The sequence below is a fragment of the Grus americana genome, chromosome 18 (assembly GCF_028858705.1).
Source record: "Grus americana isolate bGruAme1 chromosome 18, bGruAme1.mat, whole genome shotgun sequence".
Classification (NCBI taxonomy): domain Eukaryota; kingdom Metazoa; phylum Chordata; class Aves; order Gruiformes; family Gruidae; genus Grus; species Grus americana.
The window spans coordinates 562704-581532 of NC_072869.1; the positions used below are offsets into that span (position 1 = coordinate 562704).

Below are 18829 nucleotides of genomic sequence, written 5' to 3' on the forward strand. Positions count from 1 at the left end.
CAGCTGTGCCCAGGGGTGCTCCCATCCCTCCCAAAGGGACTTATGCTGCCCCAGGCCCCTGCCAGGTTTTGCCAGCACCGAGTGGTGCCGGCAGCACCCACCAGTCCGGGATGGTGCTGGAGTCGTCCCAGCTGTCCAGGTGCTCCGGCAGTGGGAGCAGCGGCTTCCCCTGGATCTTCCCACCCATCACGAACATCTTGTTCTTCAGCCGGCAGGCATGTCGCATGACGTCCACCACCACCACCCCAGGCCAGCCCGCCACGTTCTCCTCGCTCAGGAGCAGGGGGAACACGACCTGGAGGAGAGGGCTCGGTCGGGTGCTCGGACAGGAGCACTGGGTCTCCCATTGAAAGGGCAGTGTGCGGCCGCACCGGTGTGCACAGCCACAGCTCCAGCAGCCGTGGATGAGTTTTGCTGATTTGATTTTTTTTTTTTTTTTTTTTTGTGTCAGTGCGACCAGGAGTCCCCTCACCCTGTGATGGGTTTCCAATGCTCACGGTTTGGGAAGTGCTGGGAGTGCACCCAGCGGGGTCAGGGGCTGGTGCCCAAGCAAAAGCCCCCGGCATTGAGGAGGAACTGCGGGAGCTCCTGGGGCCTGACAGCTCTTGGGTGCTCTGGGCTGGCAGTCTTCTGAGCAGGAATAGTTATGGGAAGTTTGAGAGAAATCCACTCAGACATTTCCCAGCTGCAGGGCATGGGGAAGGGGGAATTGCACCGAGATTTTGAAACCACAAGGAAGAAGTGATCCAGCTGGGCCCCAGGAGAAAAAAATCAGGCTTGTGACTTTCACCCAGCTCCGTGTCCCAATGGGACGCAGTCAGCCCACTGGCAGAGTGGGGTGGGTGGCCAAGAGCCACTGTGAAGCCAGGGCCAGCGCCTGGGGCAATTTTTCTTCTATTAATTTAATTTAGTTTCTTTTCGAGCCCACCTAAAATTTTGGTGACAGCAGCCTGCAGTGGGTGTCCAGGCAGCAGTGGCCCGTGCGGGGAGCTGGGCTCGTCCCACTGCCCCGAGCCTGAGCACGGCACCTGCCTGGGGAACCCACCTCCTCCATCACAGCAATGAGCTGCTCCACCGGCGAGGGGCCGATGTCTCCCACCAGCAGCCCGCTCCGGCAGTTCTCCCGGGTGATGTTCTCCCTCTTCTTCTTCACGAAGTAGACACCCTTGCCCCTGAGGGCGGGTGGGAAGCCGGCCGTCAGCAGGAGCTGCCCGGCGGGGTTCAGCGCCAGCACCAGCTCCAGCACGTCCTGCTGCTTGAAGAACTCGTCCAGCACGGCTGCAGCCTCCTCACTGCCCACAAACTTGCTCCACTTGTCCGGCCGGACCCGCAGCAGCAGCGTGGCAAAGCTCTCCAGGAAGCCATGCCGCTCGTCCGGCACAGCCGACATCCCGCCGGCACTGGGCTCGGCCGCGGCTCCCCAGCACTGCCAGGGACAGACGAAGCCCCGCTCAGCCGGGGGCAGCGCAGACCCCACACCCCAGCCGTGTCACAGTCCCCTCGCCGCCCCCAGCCTTCCCTCGGCACGTTGCAGCCCCGAAAGGAGCTGCCGGCCCCATCGCCCCCATCACCCCCCAGCCTGCCCTGTCCTCAGCTCCATCACCCCCCATCCCCGCCCATCACCCCCCATCGCGCCCCATCCCTGCCTGGCCCTTCTGCTCCACTGCCCTGCCGCACCCCTCAGCCCTCCTGCAGCCTCCAGCCGCCGGCTGCAGCCCAACCGACACCGGCACCAGCCCCAACCGACACCGGCACCGGCCCCAACCGACGCCAGCTGCAGCCCAACTGCCTCAGAACCACAGGGCTGCCCCTCCACCCCCCCCCCCCCCGGCGTCCCTGCCTGGCATCCCTTGGCCAGGCTGTTTGCCCACGCACACCCCCCCGCACCAGAGGCGATACAGTGCCAAGGGCTGCCCCTGCCCCCTGCTCTGCCAGGCTCCCACCATGGCCCTGGTTTTTCTCTGCACGGGTGTGCGGGCGGCCAGACCAGTCTCCCCCAGCCCCGGCACGGCCGCACACGGGCTCTGTGGCTCCTGGGTTGCCCTTGGCCTCAACTTTGCTTTCGATCGCGTTCCCATTTACAGCTGGTACCACCCGGGGAGGTTTGATACCCCAGAGCCCAGCGCAGGACCCGGGGCTGGGGCAATGGTCCCCCCCGGCCCCTGTTGCAGGCAGGGCAGGATCCCTCCCTCCCTGGGCACTCGGGCATCGGGCAGCTGCCAGACTGGAGCTGGGGTGTGAGCGGGGGGTACCCGAGGGGGTGCCCCACCACCCCTCTTGTCCCAGGCCCCTCGTACCGGTGCAGTGTGTGTTGCCCAGCTGAACTCGGTGCCAGCCCCACTGCACACCGGGCAGGTGGCACGCAGGGTGCAGGACCAGGAGCCGTCCCGCCCCGGCACGGCCACCCCGCGGCCTACAGCAAGGTCCCTGGGGAGCTGGAGAGGGCAAACACCTCCCAGTGCACCAAGAAACGAGAGGCCTTGAATGGGAACAGGCAGAGACTCAAACCAGGAGCGTGTTGGCTGCAGCACCGCCAGCTTCATCTAACATGGCATCGCTGCAGGCTGGGCACCAAAACCTCGGGGCTGGGAGAAGCCTGAAGCCGGTCGCAAATCTGGGGCACGGGGCGGGGGCTGGCAGTGGGGGGCCAGGGGTTCCTGCCCTCCCCGAGCTGCACACAGACCACAGGAGGCCAAGGCTGAGCGCGGTTCGGTGTTTATTTGCTGCAGATCCTCAGAACTAGTTCACAAGGCCGTGGCAAAAAAAAAAAAAAAAAAAAAAAGTTAGAATAAAAAATGCTGCCACCCCTCGCCCTCTGGAGAGGCCTCTGCACAGAACGACCTGACATACAAAATAATCTAAAAGGAGAAAACTATACAGGAGTATTTACACCTCTGATAAATAGACTAATACTGATCCAGGCACCTCTCTCCAGACCGTGCGCGGTGGCCGGGGGAACAGGACAAGACGTGGCGTTTGCAAGGCAGAGGCGGGGGACTGCAGCCCCCGGCCTGGCCAGACCCCCGCGACAGCAGCCAGCCCTGGTGCAGGCTCCGGGCATGTCCCACCACCGGCTCGGAGCGAGGGCTTGTGCTCGAGGAGACGACGGCCACCCCGGCACGGCCTGCCCTGCTCCTTGCCGAGGGGGTCGTGCTGCAAGGACGTTCTGGGGCGATGCCACCCAGTGCTACCAGACCGGGGCCCTCATCCGAGCTCCAGCACCCCACGGCTGGGCGAGAACGTGTCTGTGCCCCATGTGGCACCACTGCACACGGTGACGGTGACAAGTCCCTGCCCCTCAGCCCTCCCTGCGCCCGTGGGGACCGTCCCCAGGAACAGCCGGGAGGGTCCAAGGTGGCAGCATGGGGGAGCCCAGGACAGACCCAGGCCCGCTACAACGAGGGCCAGAGTCGGGGCTCTGCGGGGCCACCCCCAGCCGCCCTTCACCCCTGCACCTGCAGCACACCCCAAAACCGCCAGCCATTAACCGCCAGCCATTCATCCTTCACGACGGGACACCCCAAGTGCTTCAGGACACGGATGCTGCGGGGGACCCAGCGCCATGTGCAGCTGCACGCTTGCTGGGGGCACTGGGAGCAGGGAGGGTGCCCGCAGTGCCCCAGCTGGCCGAGGCGGCAGGGGAGGACGGTACACACAGGCGGCGGTCCCCGATCTGCAGCCAAGCCCGGGGCAGGACGGGGGTCCCTGCGTGCAGGGGTGTCGCTGTCCCAGCTCCAGCCCATGAAGGCGCTGTCCTGGAGATGAGGCAGTGATGGGGGGGCCAGAGCCACCGAGATGCCTCTGCCCCCTCCCTTCCCCCACGGTAAAGAAACTGTGAAGCTGAAGCTGGGTCCTGGGCCCTGAGGGCCAGGCTGCAGTGCGGCCCCGGCCCTGCAGCCCTCCAGGAGGGGAGATACTGGGGCTGCCGGGGGCGTGCCGGCCTCGCGCCGGCCTCGCGGGGCCAGCGGAGGTGGCTAGTGTCTCTTGGTGGAGGACACCTTCTTCTTCCTGGCGGCCAGCATCTCGTAGAAAGGGTCCCGGCTGATGGCTGCCCTGGCAGAGGGAATGAGGGCTTGGGTTAGCCATACAGCCAGGCAAAACCCGCTGCAGGGCTGGGTCTGTCCTGCCTGGCAGGGCTCGGGCAGGTCCCTTTGTGCCCCTGCGAAAGCCCGCTCCCACCCATCCTTGCAGGGTGCCCTGGGAAGCGCTGCCCTCAGACGCTTCCCCTGCCCAGCGTCCTGCCGCCCACCCCTCCAAACACTCACTTGATGCACTTGATCCACTCCTCCTTCTCCTCGGGCGTGGGGGCTGAGATGCGGTACACGGTGTGGTTCCCCTCCACCACCCGTCCATCCGCCTCCGTCTTGCAGGCCTTGATCACCTGGTCCTTGTTGTCGGGGATGTAGAGCTCAAAGCAGTTCTGGGAGGGAGGAGACGGTTCAGAGGCAGCCCTCGCTTCCCAAGGGGACCCCAGGCTGGGAGGGAGGAGGCAGAGCACCGAGGCTGCAGGTGCTCCCCTGGCACGGCCACCCCCAGTGCAGCGGAGAGGGATGGACATGCTGTGACCATCACCCTGCAGTCCCCAGGCGTGCCCTGCCACCAGCCCGGGACACTGCGGTGACCCGGCCACCGTGATGGGTGGAGGCAGCGCCCGCTGTGAGGCCCTGCCGCCTCTGCCGGGGGCATCCCCGGGGGCTGCAGCACCTCCCGGCTCTCCACAACTGAAGCACCAGGGCTGCCCCTCCAGCCCCAGGGGGCCCTGCTGCAGCACTCACGGGCTTCTTCGAGTCCTCCACCTCGCGGATGCTCAGGTTCTCCAGGGGGATGATGCCACGGGGCTCTTTATCCTGGTGGGGCCAAGCAGAGGCGTTAGCTGCAGGCTGGACACCTCCAAACCCCATCTGCCCACCCCTGGCAGGGCTGGATGCTGCAAACACCCTGACCCCCAGCACCTAGTGCTGCCTGGGGGCCTGACGGCCGCATCTCCCACCCCTACAGTCACCGGCACGGCAGGAGGCAGGCTGCCAGCCCCGCGCCGGGACGCTGCCGGGATGCCTGTGCCACGCAGGCAAACAAGCGCTGGGTCGGATCCGGTGCCCTTCCCTGCCCCGGCTCAGCACACCCCGAGCAAAGGTCACTGACCGTCGTGTACTCGAAGTAGTAAAGGCAGTTGTCGGTCAGGATGAACCAACGTCGCTTCCACGTCTTCACCCTGCCTCCTGGGAGCAGAGAGGGGCAGGTTGGGCACAGCCCCGGCAGAGCGCGGCCGTGGCACGCGCCTGGAGGCTCGCGGCACATGGAGGCTACGGCAGAGCTGGAGCCCACGCGGACACACACAGACAAGCACCGGGCGCCGGGGCGCAAGCAGAGCCAGGCAGCCCGGTGGACGCCGGGCGCAGCAGCAGCAGGCAGCACACACCACGCCGGGCAGGGCACGAGCAGGAGCGGAAAGCAGACGGATGAGGATGATGGAGGCGGAGGGCGGCGGGGGTGCCGGGCCAGGAGCGCTGTGCCCGTTCCCACCCAAAACACTGATTCGGTGTGGCCAGAGGACACTGCAGCCAGGCAGCTCTCAGGGGGACGCGGGGACTTTCTGCTCACACCGGCCACGGTCCCGCTGCGTCCCGGCCAGCGCAGCCCAGTGCTGGGGCAAGGCACGAGCCCAGGGCCACGGCTCACGGACTTTTGGCCGGAGGGAGTTTCACAAGTGCCACCACAGAGGCAGAAGCTGCTCCCCGGCTCAGGGACTGCTCACCCCTGGGCCCGGCTCCCCCTCCACCACACCGGCGTGCTCTGGCCATCGCAGCGGTGCTGGATGTGCTGCCACCATGGGACGAACACCCAGGCCACGCTGCCCGGGTCCAGCACGAACGCGAGGAAGCACAGCGTGCGCTGGGGGCCGTGCTCATCTCCCCCCACCCCACCGGGAAGGCCCCATGCCTCCCTGCTCCCCCGTGCCAGCCGGCCGCCCGCTCCAGTCCCTGCCCCGGAGCCAGGCCGGGGCCAGCTCTTCCTAGAGGAAACCCCCCTCTGCCTCCCTCCGGCCAAGCGCACCCCAAAACCCAGGGCTTGACCCTCTCCAGCCCCCAGCCCTCCCCCAGGCCACCTCCTCTCCAGGGGCTGCGGGTGGGAAGAGGCCACATGCCAGGGCAGGGTCCCGCAGCACGCGGAGCGCGGGAGGAGCCCCGGGTTTAGGGCCCGCAGGGGTGCAGGGCTCTGTGGGGCCAGGCAGGACCCGCACAGCCGTACGGGACCGAGGGCCAGCACAGCCCCGGGGGGGAGCACGGGCGCTCGCCAGCATCCCAGGGCTGCAGGCGGTGGAGTCAGGGCAGCACCGGCACCCAGCACGGGGACTGCCACGAGCCCCCGGCACGGCACAGGGCACCACACGGACGGCTCCTGCCTGCTCCCTGCTCCCATCCAGCTCCAGGCACTCAGCATCCCCCCCCCCTCCCCCGCCACAGGCTGGGGCCCTTCCCCAGGACACCCCAAACCCATCCCCATCCCTCGTGGTGCCAGAGGCAAAGACCCACTGCGGCCAGGCTGAGCTGCCTGCAGACATGGCGAAGCACGGACGGGCGGGCGGCCCCCACCAGTGGCCGGTCAAGGAGTGGCTGTGGCCCTGTCCGTCCCCGGGCCGCAGGGTGCACCAGGGCAGCGGAGGGGGCCGGCAGGCCTCGGCGGGCATTCGGCATCGGCAGAGCCGGTACCCCGCATCCCTGCCCTGGCGGCATCGGGAGTAAGGCTGTCCCCTCGGCAGGCGAGGTCCCCGGGGCGGTGCGGGTGGTTAGCAGCAGCAGCAATGAGACTAATCACCAGCAATTAAAAACGAAAAGGAAACGAAGCCCCAGCGGCGTGAGCAGAGCGGGGAGAGGGGTACGTACCTCCTGGAGTTGGGGGCAAGGAAAGGAAGAGCCAAAATCATGGAAACATACAAATGAGGGAGAAAAGAAAATTAAAAAAAAAGGAAAAAAAAAAAAAAAAAAGAGGAAACCCCAAAGAACCCCCCTCGCCCCGCGCGGGTCAGTGGCGCAGGGCTGCAGCAGGGAAGCCGTGAGGGGCCGGGCCGGAGGCGCCACCGCGGGGGCCAACCTGCCCTGGCTCGCTGTGGCTCTGTGGGACGGATCTCCTCAGCTGGGGGGCGCAGGGCCTGGCTCCCCCCGCCCCGTGGGGTCCCTCCCTGCCCCGTGAGCGGGCTGAGCCGCAGCAGCTGAGCTGGGGACCGTGGCTGCTCTGCCACCTCTCCGACCCCCAGCCGCCCACGGCCCCAACAGCAGCGGGTGCCAACCTGCCGTGCACGGGTCCTTCTGCCAGCGGGGCGCTAGGCTCACTCGGGGACAGCAGAGGCAGGTCTGGGGCTCTCCCCCACGGCCCCCTACCCCAGAGCCGGGGGGCAGATGGCCCTTGCTCAGCCCCAGGACCGGGCTCTGCACCAGCCAGGGCATGGGGCGGGGGGCAAGGCCTCTCTCCCATTCTGAGGGGTGGCAATACGGCAGAAACACCCTCCCAGTGAGAGGAGGGTCCTGACCCCAGCGAGAGCCCCAGGGAAAGGCCCCCACCAGACCCTGCTCCTGCCAGCACCCCATTGTCCCCCCTCACTCAATCCGGGCAGAGGATTCCCCAGAGCTGCCGAGAGGAGAAGCCACAGGAGCCAGGGCATGGGGGCAGGCTCGCCGGCCGCGAGAGCCGGGCTGTGCAGCAGGGCCGCGGGGATGCCATGCACGCTGCCTGCATGTGGAGCCGGGATGCGGAGGTGATAATGCTGTGGGAAGGTGAGGCAGGGACCGGTCTGTGGCATGGAGGGGGGGACGCACGCAGCCTGGGGCAGCTCGCCGCTCGCTCCCGGGGGCCTGCTCCGACAGGACCCTGCTGTGACTCGGTGACGAGAAGGGTCTTGTGGTCTCCGTGCTCTGACACCGGACCCTGGTACCGGCTCTGCGCCCTGGGGCTTGCCCAACCTAGAGGCAGAATCCCCCGGGACGCCCACCCAGCCGCGCTGCAGGGCCTCGTCAGCTGTGGGTCCGCTCCTGCCACCCAGGCCAGGGAAGATGGAGGGCTGCTGAACGTATGGATGCCTTCCCCATGGGGACTGTGCCCCTGTCTGCAGCCTCTTGCCCCTCCGCAGGGCCACGCTCCGAGGAGCCAGGCCAGCGGGCGAGGTGCAGGTAGCCCAGGGGCATCGCACCCACAGCCCAGCTCCTCCCCGGGCCACGTCTGCCAGCACTCACCGAGCTTCAGGAGCCAGCCCTCCCGGTCGGGGTTGAAGAACGTGTGGGTGAGGTCATTGCCGTCATCCTCGGGGATTTTGAAGGGTTCATTCTTGATGCTCTCATAGAGATTCTGGTACAATGACACACGGCGTCAGCTCTGCTCTGCCCGGGAGCCCTGCGACGGGCCAGCTCCACAGCCCAGCCCCGGCCCCTCCGCGTCCCTCACCCGGAGCAGCTCCTCAGGTAGGTCCCCCCCATCGTTGATGCCACGGTTCATGGCAATGAAGCGCTCTGCTGTGGGTTTGTCCTTGACATTGGGGTTGTGCAGGCTGGTGTTCAGCATGATGATAGCGAAGGAGAGCACGTAGCAGGTGTCTACAGGGGCGGAGGGGAAAGTCAGCTGCAAGGCAGGACGGCCGAGGAGAGGGGCCGGGGCAGGCGCTCACCTGTGGACTGGAAGACGCCGGGGTTGCACTGGCAATACCGCTGGGCAAAGGCCTCCATCATCCGGTCGATCTTCTGCGCCTCCCCGGGCAGCCGGAAGCTCCACAGGAACTGCCTGTGAAGAGCGAGGCGTCGCACTGCTTTGGGGGCTCCGCGCACCCTCTGGCCACACTCACATGGCCACGGCCCCCCGCCAGCTCGCTACCCCTCTGCCCCGGTGGGACACAGCTCAGCTCCCGGCCCCCTCCACTCACCGCAGGGCCTGCACGAGGTTGAGGTCAGTGAACTCATGCAGCTCCACGAAGGCATGCAGCACTTGGATGTTGAACTCGTCCCTGCGGGAACAAAGCCAGAGCACGAGGGATGCATGATCAGCAAGTCCTGTGACTGCCGAGCAGCCCCACGTCTCCCTGCCCCGCTCCAGACTCTGCTCATTTTGGGGGGGGGGAAAACTTCCAGCTGCCCCTCGGCTGGAGTCCCGGGCCGGTTTGCGCACACTGGCCACTTGCAAGCCGCAGATGGAACAGCCCCCCCAGCTGGCCCTCGCACATGGGCTGCCCAGCCCCCGTGAACCCCCACTCAGCTGCCCTGGAAGCTCAAAGAGCTGCAGCATCCTGTCTCTCCCGATGAGAGCCCAGGGCACCCTCAGGAGACCCGAGCCGCCCCCAGCCAGCGTACCTCTCGCCCAGGTAGTCACCGATGGCTGTCTTGTTGAGGCCCTCTCCCTTGTAAAGGAACTGAGCGATATCCTCACATGTGTTCTTCAGCAGGTCGTTCTCGATCAGGAACTGGATGCCCTGGAGCGGTGCAAGAGGCATTGCTCTGGGGCTTGCTGCTGGCCCTGCCGGTCCGCCCGCTGCCTCCCCAGCCCCTGCCCCAGGTGCTGGCTCTGCCCCGACCCCGGCGGGGGGCTGAGCACCCCGACTGCGAGGTGGCAGAGCCCCCGCACTGCCCCAGACGGGCTGGCAAATGCCCCTCCACACGGAGCCTGCTGCCCCGATCCCTGCCCGGCCCTCCCTGCAGTACCTTCTTGGGATCCATGTTGAACTTCTTCCTGCCCATCGCCACCTGCTTGTTCCTCTGCATGTTCTTCCTGCAAGGCACAAAGCAGCTCTGAGCGCAAGGAGGGACCTGGCTTCCTCCTGCCCGCTCCCTTGCCCCTCGGGCAGAGCACTGTGGGGAACGGGAGCTGAGCAACTCGGACTGGGCCAGGCCTCCGTGTGGAACCTGCACGGGGCAAAGCCGGCACACCGCTCCATGTCTTTGCCCCGCTCTGCAGCAGAGCGGCACGGGGCTGCTCTCAGCCTGCCAGGCCCCAGAGCAAAGAGGAGCTGCCGTGCCCCGTCCATGGGGTCACCCGGTGCAGAAGGGGTGGGGGGTACAGCATCCCCGCAGGTCACCGCTGCACGGGGGGGAGGCTAGGGCAAGCTGGGTGCGGCAGGGCTGTGGGGAGAGCAGCCTTCAGGCGCCCGTGGGGCCGGTGTGAGGGTGATGGCCTTCATGCCCCAGTGGGTGATTGGAAACGACGCTGGGAGTCAGCTCCCGTCAGCCACCGGGACCCCCTAATCCCAGGCTGGCACCACCCACGCCAGCTCAGAGTCACAAAGTCTGACAGTCGCTGTGGCCAGACAGAGGGTCTGAGGCTTGGAAAAACAGACTTCTGGAGCAGGGGGTCAGACTGGGGTCCTGCCACCGCTCCAGGGAATTCAGAGTACCTGGGAACACCCCCCGCACCAGCACCCACGGGACGGGGCTGCACCGCTCAGCTGTCCCACGGCACCCATGCGGTGCGAGCGAGCCGGCATTCAGGGCTCAGCAGGGACCTGGGCTGCCGCGACAGCAGAGGACTCACCTCTCCTCCGTGGACCCCAGGTTCTCGATCTCATTTGTCACTTCTGCTATCTCATCTTTCAGCCGCTGAGGGGAGAGAGGGCACTGAGACAGAAGGTACCTGCCTCCCTCCCAAACCCTCCAGCCCTGACGATAGCCCGGGTCCATTCCCCCAGGAGGCCATGGCAGCCCCTCCTTCCTTCTCTCCTTCCCACCTCCTTCCTTCTCTCCTTCCCACCTCCTTCCTTCTCTCCTTCCCACCTCCTTCCTTCTCTCCTTCCCACCCCGAGCGCTGCCCTGGGGCTGCACTGCTCGGGGGGCACTTGCAGAGGGGGCTGGCTGCACCCCGCTGCTAATCCCCCTGCAGCATCACCATGCTCTGAACGTGCCGGAAGGAAGAGATTCAGAGGTTAACAAAATTACCCCCTAATCCCTTTAGATCATGCCCAGCATATGGCAGTAATTAGCCTCTGCTGCCTTAATCAGGGACACGACTGACGAGTGTCCCAGATGAGCACTGACCTCGCAGTCGCTTGCCAGGGCAGTGGCCTGGCCCAGACACGGTGCCTGCCCGTGCCAGGGAGGGGCTGGCACGGAGATGCCAGTGCCCGGGGCCTCGGGGAGTGCACAAGCACACAGCCCGGGGCTCTGCGGGGCCCATGTCCCCCCCCCAGGGACCCTCTCCCCGGCCCCGGGGCCCCACGGAGGCAGTGCTGTGGGGCAGATCACGGGCTCCCTGCAGCAGCCGCTGGCATCCGCCCCGTGAGCCCAGCTCACCCTGCCCTGCGGACCCAGCACCTCCAATGTTCTGCCCCAGAAGGGCCACGAGAGCCCCCAAGGGCCAGAAGAAGCCCGGGGCTGGCAAGGAAAGGGGATGGAACACAAACCCAACCCACAGCCCTGCCTGGGCCTGCTCCTCCACGGGCTCTGCAGGTCTGGGCACTGCACCCCGATCCCATGGCCCTCACGGACAGCCCCGGCCAGGGCAGCCTCTCCTCCCTGCCCCGCCTGGGCCACCCTCCCCTTTCCCAGCAGCAGGGCAAGGGACCCTGGATGGGGCTGCAGGGACCCTGCCCAGTGACACAGGCAGGGAGATTGCCCCGTCCCTCCCAGGGGACAGCCCTGAGCGAGAGGCTGCGTGTCCGGGACAGGGGGATTGTGCGTGCATGCGGTGGCCCTCAGCATCACACCTGTATGTCAGCCAGCAGCTCCTGCTTGCGGCGGCGGATGTTCTCCAGCTCCTGGCACTCCTCCGGGGTCAGGTCACTGGGCACTGAGCAGAGACATGGTCAGGTGAGCACGCGTGGCCGTGGGAATCATCCCTGCCGGGCTCCAGGCGCAGCCTCTGCTCCCGGCCGGCAGCCTGGGGCCAGTCAGGAGCTGCGATGTGGAGCTGCCGGCTGTTCGGAGGAGCCGGGCTGGCGAGCAGCGTCCCTGGCCCCGCGCAGCAGCCAAGTGCCACCGATGGCACGCAAGGAATGCAAGGGCCAGGGCATCGCCCCGCCGGGCAGCAGCAGCAGCGGGGGAGCCGGGCACCGCCGGTTCCTGCTGATTCAGCCCGCGGCGGCTGGGCAGCGAGGACCAGCACGGCCCCTGGACCGGCTCCAGCGCTCCTCCCCAGCCTCGGCCCTGCCGCCCCGCCAAGTCCTGTTTAACTCTGCTCTGCCCCAGCCGGGCTGGTGGCAGTGCCTGTCCCTGCTGTGGCTGGGCAGCTCTGCTGTGCCCAGCGGCACCGGGCTCCACACAGACCTGGAGCCCTGCGGGTTGCTCTACCGCATTGGGCCAGTCCTGGAGAAAACCAGCTTCTGGCTGCCCTTGCAGCCCCTTCAGCGCTGGATCTGTCCTTCCAGCCAGGGCCCGGAGCTGGTGCACGCTCCGGACAAACCTCACCTGCCCGCTGTGACATCTACACGTCCCTGTGACCCCGCGGGAGCCAGGCACACCATCCTCCCATCCCCAAAACTCAATCCCAGGGCCGCCACATGCCCCTCCTTGCTCCTGAGCCCCACAGCTCCCAGGGCATTCCTAGTGCTCCCCAGAGCATGACGTCCCGCTCTGCAGTGACATGGCATCCCATTCCTGTCCCCTCCCATCCCCAAGGTCACCCGCTCCTCCAGCAGCACTCCCGGCCCTCGTCTACCACCCACGCCTCCCACCTCTGCCAGCAGTTTCCAGCAGCCACCTTGCACGCCAAGGCCGCCCACGAGAACACCACAGCACCGTCCCCGAGGGAGGTGGCAGCAGCACCCGCCAGCTTGGCCCTCGTGCCTCCTCCCACCTCCCACCAGGGGTGCTGGGGACAGGCGCTGGGCAGGGCTGCCTCCTTCCCCAAACGTTACTGCTCCCTTCTGCCGAGAGCCCGCGTGGTCCGTCTCCAGGCCGCCGCTGCCGCCAGCCCAGACTCACCCGGAGCGTCCCCAGCACGGCCGCCTGCCCTGTATCAGCGCCCAGGGACGCCACGTGCCTTCGGACCGGCACCGTCCTCAACCGCTCATCGTTTCTCCCTGAGCTGCCGCCTCCTCAGTGGGAGCCGCATGCGCCCCTGGGACGATCGTGACCACACAAACCGAATCTCTGAACTCAGCACTTTCCTGGCTCTGCTCGGGCTTTCTGACGAGCTTCCTCCTTCGCAAAAAATCCCCTGCTGCCAAGGTTAGAGGCAGCCTTGGCTTGCGACACCATCCCTCCAGATGCGTCGGCAACACTTCCCAATATTTTCAGTCTCTGACGCCAGGAAGCATGAACCAGACGACCTGGCTCATGGTACCAGGTTAAAAGCTATTTAAAGTACCAGAAGCCTTGCCTTATCAATACATCTGAGCACCTTTTGTGCACCACAGCACCATTCCCGCAGGCGCTCAGCCCCTCCTGCCCGGGCCCAGGGCACCCAGCAAGCCCAGGCTTGCACGAGGGCCGAGCTGCATCTCACGCCCGTTGCCAGACACAAAACCCTCTAAATCCCTGGGCTGTGCCATGCACCGCAGGACCCTCCAGCCCAGCCATGGCTGCAGGGGAGGTGAAATTCGGTGCCAGGGTTGGATCTGCCCCAAGGCGAGCCGGCCAAGGCTGGAGCCAACAGAGCCAGCTCTGGCAGGAGCGGTGCTGCCTTCCCCTGCTCACCTCCGAGCAGGCAGGGGTCTCGGCAGGCCCCGGGGCAGGCGCAGCAGAGGATGGGATGCTGCAGGGCAGAGGGGCCAGCAGCTCGCTTGGGAAGGTCCCTCCCCGCCTGCGCTGCTGCGATGGAGGGCAAGCACCCGTGACACCGGCCCAGCCATGTCAGCAGCAGCCAGAGGAAGAGAAACCCCAGACGCAAGAGCTTTTCTGGGGAAGGAAGAGGGCGTTAACCCTTCCCCGGCACTCTGCACAGCACCCGCCCTGCACGCCAAGCGGAGCCCCAATGGTTCCCAAAAGGCCGGTGAGCCGTGCTGCGGGCAGAGCAGTGCTGCAGGGGAGGGGAGGCTGGAGCGGGCGCTCGCTTCCCTGGCTTCAGCCCAGCACAGGATTTGGGGCGCAGCGATCCCAGCGCTGGTGCCTGCTCCCCCCCCCAGCATGAGGCCCCCGCGCAGGGGGCCTGGGGGCTCCCGCAGGTCACAGCAGGGCAGCAAGGGGCACCAGCAGGATTCGTCCCTCGGTCCCAGGCTCCGGGGTCGCTGGAGCCTGCGGCAGCTAGGAGCAGCGGCGGCAGCACGTCCCCCCTCTCCCGCCATGCCCACAGCAAAGCCTGTGACGCACAGAGGCCACGCTCACCCCGTGCGCCTTCCTGCCCCGAGACAAACAGACACAGAGCTGCCCGCTTGCCTCCCCCTCGGCCCAGCCCCTCCAGCCTCCCCGCACCCCCGGGGCTGAGCTCACCGTTGCCCTCCGCCCTGAGCACCATCCTGGCAGGCCGTCTCCACCAGCTCCGTCAGCCGTGCCCGTGCTGTCCGTGGCTCTGGAGAGGTGCTGCTGTTTTGGGGCGCGGACACCTGCCCGCCCCGGTGCTTCCTGGGGTGAGTCAGGGCTGCGCCGGGCCAATGAGCTCCGGGGCCGCCTGGGCGTCATCCCGGCCTCGCCAGGAGCCGGCACCAGCAACACCCTGTTCCTGCCGCAACGAGCCCAGTGCCGCCGGCGCCTTAACTCCTCTGCTCCCGGCCGGGTGGGGAAACGGGGCAGCCAGGGCCCTGCTCCCCCTCCTCGGCCCTCCAGGCATGCACTGGGGGCTGGCCCAGCCCTCCCTTCCTTGGGGGCTGCCAGGACATTTGACCCAGCACATCTTGAGCTTGCTGCGGCAATGCTGGGGTCCCCTCGCCTCCACCAGCTGGGTCCCCCCACCCCAGCAGACCCCTGCCCCGCAGCTCCCCCTCCAGCTCTGCCAGACCCCCCACTGCAGGTCCAGGTCCTGTCCAAGCTGTAAGGACCGAGCGCCGGGCAGGACCCGGAGGGCTGTGGGGACCACCAGTGCCTGCTGCCCTCTGCAGACTCCACGGCAGCTCACACGGTCGGATGGGACCAGAACTTGGACCAGGAGCAGGGCCGGGAGTGATGCTGGTCCCCACAGGGGGTTGCTCCCCACCGTCTTGCCCCCTTGCTCCAAGGTGCCTGGACAGACCCCACCGCTCCGTACGTCACTGCGGTTCGGGGCCCATGGGGCTGTGCCCGCAGCAGGAGCAAACCCCCCCGGCACATCCCCGTCCCGCTGTCAGCTGCCTGGAGACAGGCGTGAGCCTCGGCCGCCTTGACTCAGCTAAATCCTGCTTGGCACCGCGAGATGGAGGAACAGCACCCAGAACGGAGCAAGGGGAGGGCGGGCTTCGGAAGCATCAAGTCGGTCACTCTGATCGCAGCTGTGCTGCGGCGCTACCCAGCCCTCCCACCGACCCACACTGGGCCGTGCCAGAGGGGCAAAGCTACCGACCAGGTTTAGGCAGACCACGGGGACGAGCCCAGGGTGCTGCCATCGGCTGTCGCTGGGCTCTGCTGCAGGGTGCCGCTGCCCGCTCCCGCCGTGCCCCGTGGCTGGGGGGCCCGTGGGGACTCGAGGAACTTCCTGCCCGTCTCAGTACACCACATCCTGTTTTCACCACGCCGCGTGCGCATCCTGAGTTGCGTCAGCCCCGTCCTTCCCCACCGACGGCCAAGGTGCGTCAGGAGAAGGGTTTGGGGACAGGCGGCTCCAGGAAAGATCCTCCCAGGCGGCTGGACCCGGCACCCAGAGACGGCCAGGGCCCTCGTCCAGCTTTCGCGCAGCCTTGCCCATCACCCCTGCTCCGTGCCCAGAGCCTGGCAGGGAACCCACATCCACAGCCGCTGCCTCACTCCCCAGCGGCTCCAGGTTCCCACACTCCCCGTGCACAGACCCCTGACCCATGGCACGGCCGGGCGAGCAGCGGCTCAGCCACATCCACACGCGTCAAGCACTGTGCAGGTGCCAGGAGCACAGCTCGGCAGGCGCCTCGCCTGCTCTCTACACCATTCACCGCGCTGGGCCTCAGGAGGAGCAGAGCCGGCTGCTGCTCGGCCACAGCTGCCAGCAGGGCACAGGGCTGGCTGGAGGTCTTGCAGCTCCATGCCCCGCCGCACGGCCACCCCTGGTCCCACGCTCAGGCAGGAACCCACAGACAGCAGCAGCTCACGCAGGCAGCCAGCCAGTCCTCAACAGCATCCCCAACGCAGCGCTGGGCTCTCCTGCGCAGGTTTCGGTTTGCAGAGTGCTGCCCCGAGCTGCGCTTGCAGCCACACACACCGGCAGCGGCGAGGGCGGCCAAGCGCTCGCACATCACCCAGGGCAGGGCGGGGGGGCGAGGGGCTGGGGCACAACCTGCCACAGCCACAACGGGCTGTGCGTGTCCTCCCGGCCACAGCTGCCAGCGGCCCCCCGAACACCCCCTGTCCCAGCGTGGCACCCAGCACCGGTGCGGGACAACGCCACACGAGGCAGCCCGGTGCCCGGCCGTCCTGCCGGGGCTCAGCGCTTGCAGAGGTCGAAGTCTGGGGAGGCTGGAGGCGCGCGGGGGAAGGAAGCGGCGAGACGGCGAGGACGCTCTGTGCCGCTGTCAGCAGCAGCCATATGGAGCCGGTGCCTTGGGCACCACCACGGCTGCCGGGGGGACGGGAACCCTGCAGCGAGCAGAGGGAAGGGCACAAAGCGCCTACCTGCCTTGGCAGCCACCGAGGGGCAGAGGAAGGCCTGGAAACTGGAGGCACAGAGCTCGCTGACTGTCCCCATGCTGCGGAGGTCCCGCGCAGGACGCTGCCAGCTCCGATGGGGCAGGCAGGAGCAGGCAGAGGCCTGGCAGGTGCTGTGTGGCTCAGCTGCAGGCTCCCAGTGCCGTGGCCTGTGGGCAGGGTGCAGGCAGGGGAGCCGGAGGACTCCTCGCTCTAGCCGGAGCCGGGGAAGGCGGCTCTGGCAGGGGAGTTCCAGCCGCAGGAGCCCACACGCCAGCCCCAGCCAATCCCCGCCGCTCCCTGCCTGCACACCAGCCCGCTCCGCTCCCGCGGCTCAAAGCCACTTAGAGGACGAGGAGTTGGGGAACTCCCCGGCAGCCCCCCCGCCCCAGGCTGCCTGCCCCCTGCAGCCCCCTTGCCCCCATGGGGTGCCGGCAGTGGGGTATTTTTAGAGCGGTTTTATCCCTCCGTATTAGAGCATTAAGCATCGGGAGCCGGCGGTCGCGTAGCAACCAGCACTGCATAAAGGAAGGTGCACCAAGAGACAACGCGGCTCCGGCGAGGCGTGGGGAGCGGGGGGTGCCGCCACAGCCCCCGCTCGTGGGGCGCAGGGCCCGGGCGCCGATCCCGGCACAGCCCCGACAGGCTGAGCCTGCCCCACGCACCATGCACGGGCAGGCCCGCTGCACCGTCGCCAGCCCCCCGGCGACGCCGGTCAGACGGCTGAACTCTAGGCACGCCCCGGCGGCAACGGAGGTGCTTCTGGCTCTGCCACAGTCCCGGGGTGCTGGGAGGTCTGCACAGCAGGAACCTGGGGGGTCCTGTCCCGGGTCCCGGTCTCAGGGTCAGCTGTGGAGCTGGGGGAAGATGCAGCCCTCCTGCTCCCCAGCCCCACAGGTGCCGAGCGAACCCAAACCAGACCAACAGCTCTTTCCCTCCAAGCGGGCACAATCCCCAAGCGCAGGGCACGGCCATGAGTAACAAACCCCAGAGCCTGTCAGGGCACGAGACAGCGTCCTGCGGACAGCCCGGCTACCGGGTCTCAGCTGCCAGGAGCCAGCAAGCTCCGTTCACCTGCGCCGGCAAGCACTGGGACACGCTGAGCTAGGAGAAACCGGAGCCGGGCAGGCAGGAGCCCTGACGGGCAGGCAGCAGGGAAGGGCACCCTGGGAGCAAGCTGCCCTCGCAGGCAGGAGGGTGTGGGTCAGAAGGGTCCCCGGGTCCCAGAAGAGCATGGCTGTGGCTGGGATGAAAGGCGGAGGAGAAGGGCAGCTCCTGGGGCTGTGAGGGCAGCCAGCCGCTCGCCACTTACATGACTGACCTTCTGGTTTCGGCACCACTTCCCCTTCCCAGGGGCCGAAGCAGTGGTTGCCACATCGCCGGGAGGCACAAGGGCAGGCGAGAGGAGCCGGGGGGTCGGGGGACTGAGCTGGGCATGTGGTGTGGCAAGTGCCTGCCCAGGACCTGGACCGGCATCTGGAGAAACCCCCGTGCGGCAACGGCACCCATGGGTGCAGGGCCAGGTGGCATCTCCCACGCTGAGCGACCCGGATGCCCAGTTTGATCCTCGCACCCTGCCCAGGTGATGGGGGGTGGTTACAAACACCCTGGGGTTATGTTAACCACGGCTGCGGGCCCGATCCTCCACCTGCCGGAAAGCGGGGTCCCGGAGAGCAGCCTCCCCCCGCCAGCCTCCCCCCTCCCTCAGGCCCAGAGCAGAAATGTCCAACCCCGACCCTGCAGCGACAGCCCAACGCACAGACGGCCACAACAGCCACACGGGGACACGAGGGCCCCACTGTGTCCCTGACGTGTAATTGCTGAGTGTCAGCAACGTGGCTTACCATTCTCTGCTCCCGAACACCTCGGGAGAGGATCTGGCTAATTGCCTCTGCCCCACACCACATTGCCCAAGCTCTGCTGGCCCCAGCCCCGGCTCTGCTCTCTGAGCCCGGTGCCATCCTTGCACCGTCCCCGTGTCTTCCACCTGGGAGCCCTGGCAGAGCGCTGTGGAAGAGCCGCTCCCCCAGCCGGGCCCAGCGACTCACCCCGGCTCACCCCTGCGCCATGCCAGGCAAGGGGCCGGTGCATCACCAGCAGCTCCCCCAGCAGTGTCCCCCTGCCAGCCCCGGTCCCCTCGATGCAGAGGTGCACACCGTGGTCCCAGGCTGCCTCCAAAACTGCTGAGCATGTGCCAAGGG

At 67.4% G+C, this 18829-nt stretch overlaps 2 protein-coding genes across 6 annotated transcripts in view; both read right to left on the bottom strand.

Annotated features, from left to right (window-relative positions):
• Window positions 1-1565, bottom strand: part of DNAH17 (dynein axonemal heavy chain 17) — a 37028-nt gene extending 35463 nt beyond the window's left edge. The window contains exons 1-2 of the mRNA XM_054846286.1: window positions 1046-1565; window positions 102-295 (exon numbers count right to left, since the gene is read on the bottom strand). Coding sequence (XP_054702261.1) covers window positions 102-295; window positions 1046-1390 — 539 coding nt within the window. The 5' untranslated portion in view covers window positions 1391-1565. The remainder of the gene's footprint in view (window positions 1-101; window positions 296-1045) is intronic.
• Window positions 1566-2699: 1134 nt separating this feature from the next.
• Window positions 2700-16874, bottom strand: CYTH1 (cytohesin 1). 5 transcript variants are annotated; one of them, XM_054846674.1, is made up of 13 exons: window positions 16617-16874; window positions 11675-11757; window positions 10507-10571; window positions 9681-9747; window positions 9333-9451; window positions 8909-8989; window positions 8657-8769; window positions 8437-8585; window positions 8229-8340; window positions 5143-5219; window positions 4776-4847; window positions 4266-4420; window positions 2700-4053 (listed from the first exon to the last, which is right to left on the bottom strand). In XM_054846674.1, the coding sequence occupies exons 1-13, from the start codon at window positions 16687-16689 to the stop codon at window positions 3975-3977; spliced, it is 1245 nt and encodes a 414-aa protein (XP_054702649.1). In that variant the 5' UTR covers window positions 16690-16874; the 3' UTR covers window positions 2700-3974. The 5 variants fall into 5 exon arrangements, with proteins under 5 accessions (XP_054702649.1, XP_054702650.1, XP_054702651.1 ...); XM_054846675.1 differs by lacking the exon at window positions 16617-16874 and adding an exon at window positions 15379-15499 and having other exon boundaries at window positions 5143-5221; window positions 8228-8340; XM_054846676.1 differs by lacking the exon at window positions 16617-16874 and adding an exon at window positions 14337-14677 and having other exon boundaries at window positions 5143-5221; window positions 8228-8340.
• Window positions 16875-18829: the final 1955 nt, after the last annotated feature.

Excerpts from the sequence above, each read along its gene's own strand:
- CYTH1 (XM_054846674.1), bottom strand. The coding sequence starts at position 16,689 with ATGGGGACAGTCAGCGAGCTCTGTGCCTCCAGTTTCCAGGCCTTCCTC. Across the intron at positions 10,572-11,674 it reads AGCTGCTGGCTGACATACAG|CGGCTGAAAGATGAGATAGC; the intron begins GTGTGATGCTGA and ends CTCTCCCCTCAG. Across the intron at positions 4,421-4,775 it reads TGGAGGACTCGAAGAAGCCC|AACTGCTTTGAGCTCTACAT; the intron begins GTGAGTGCTGCA and ends CCTCCCTCCCAG.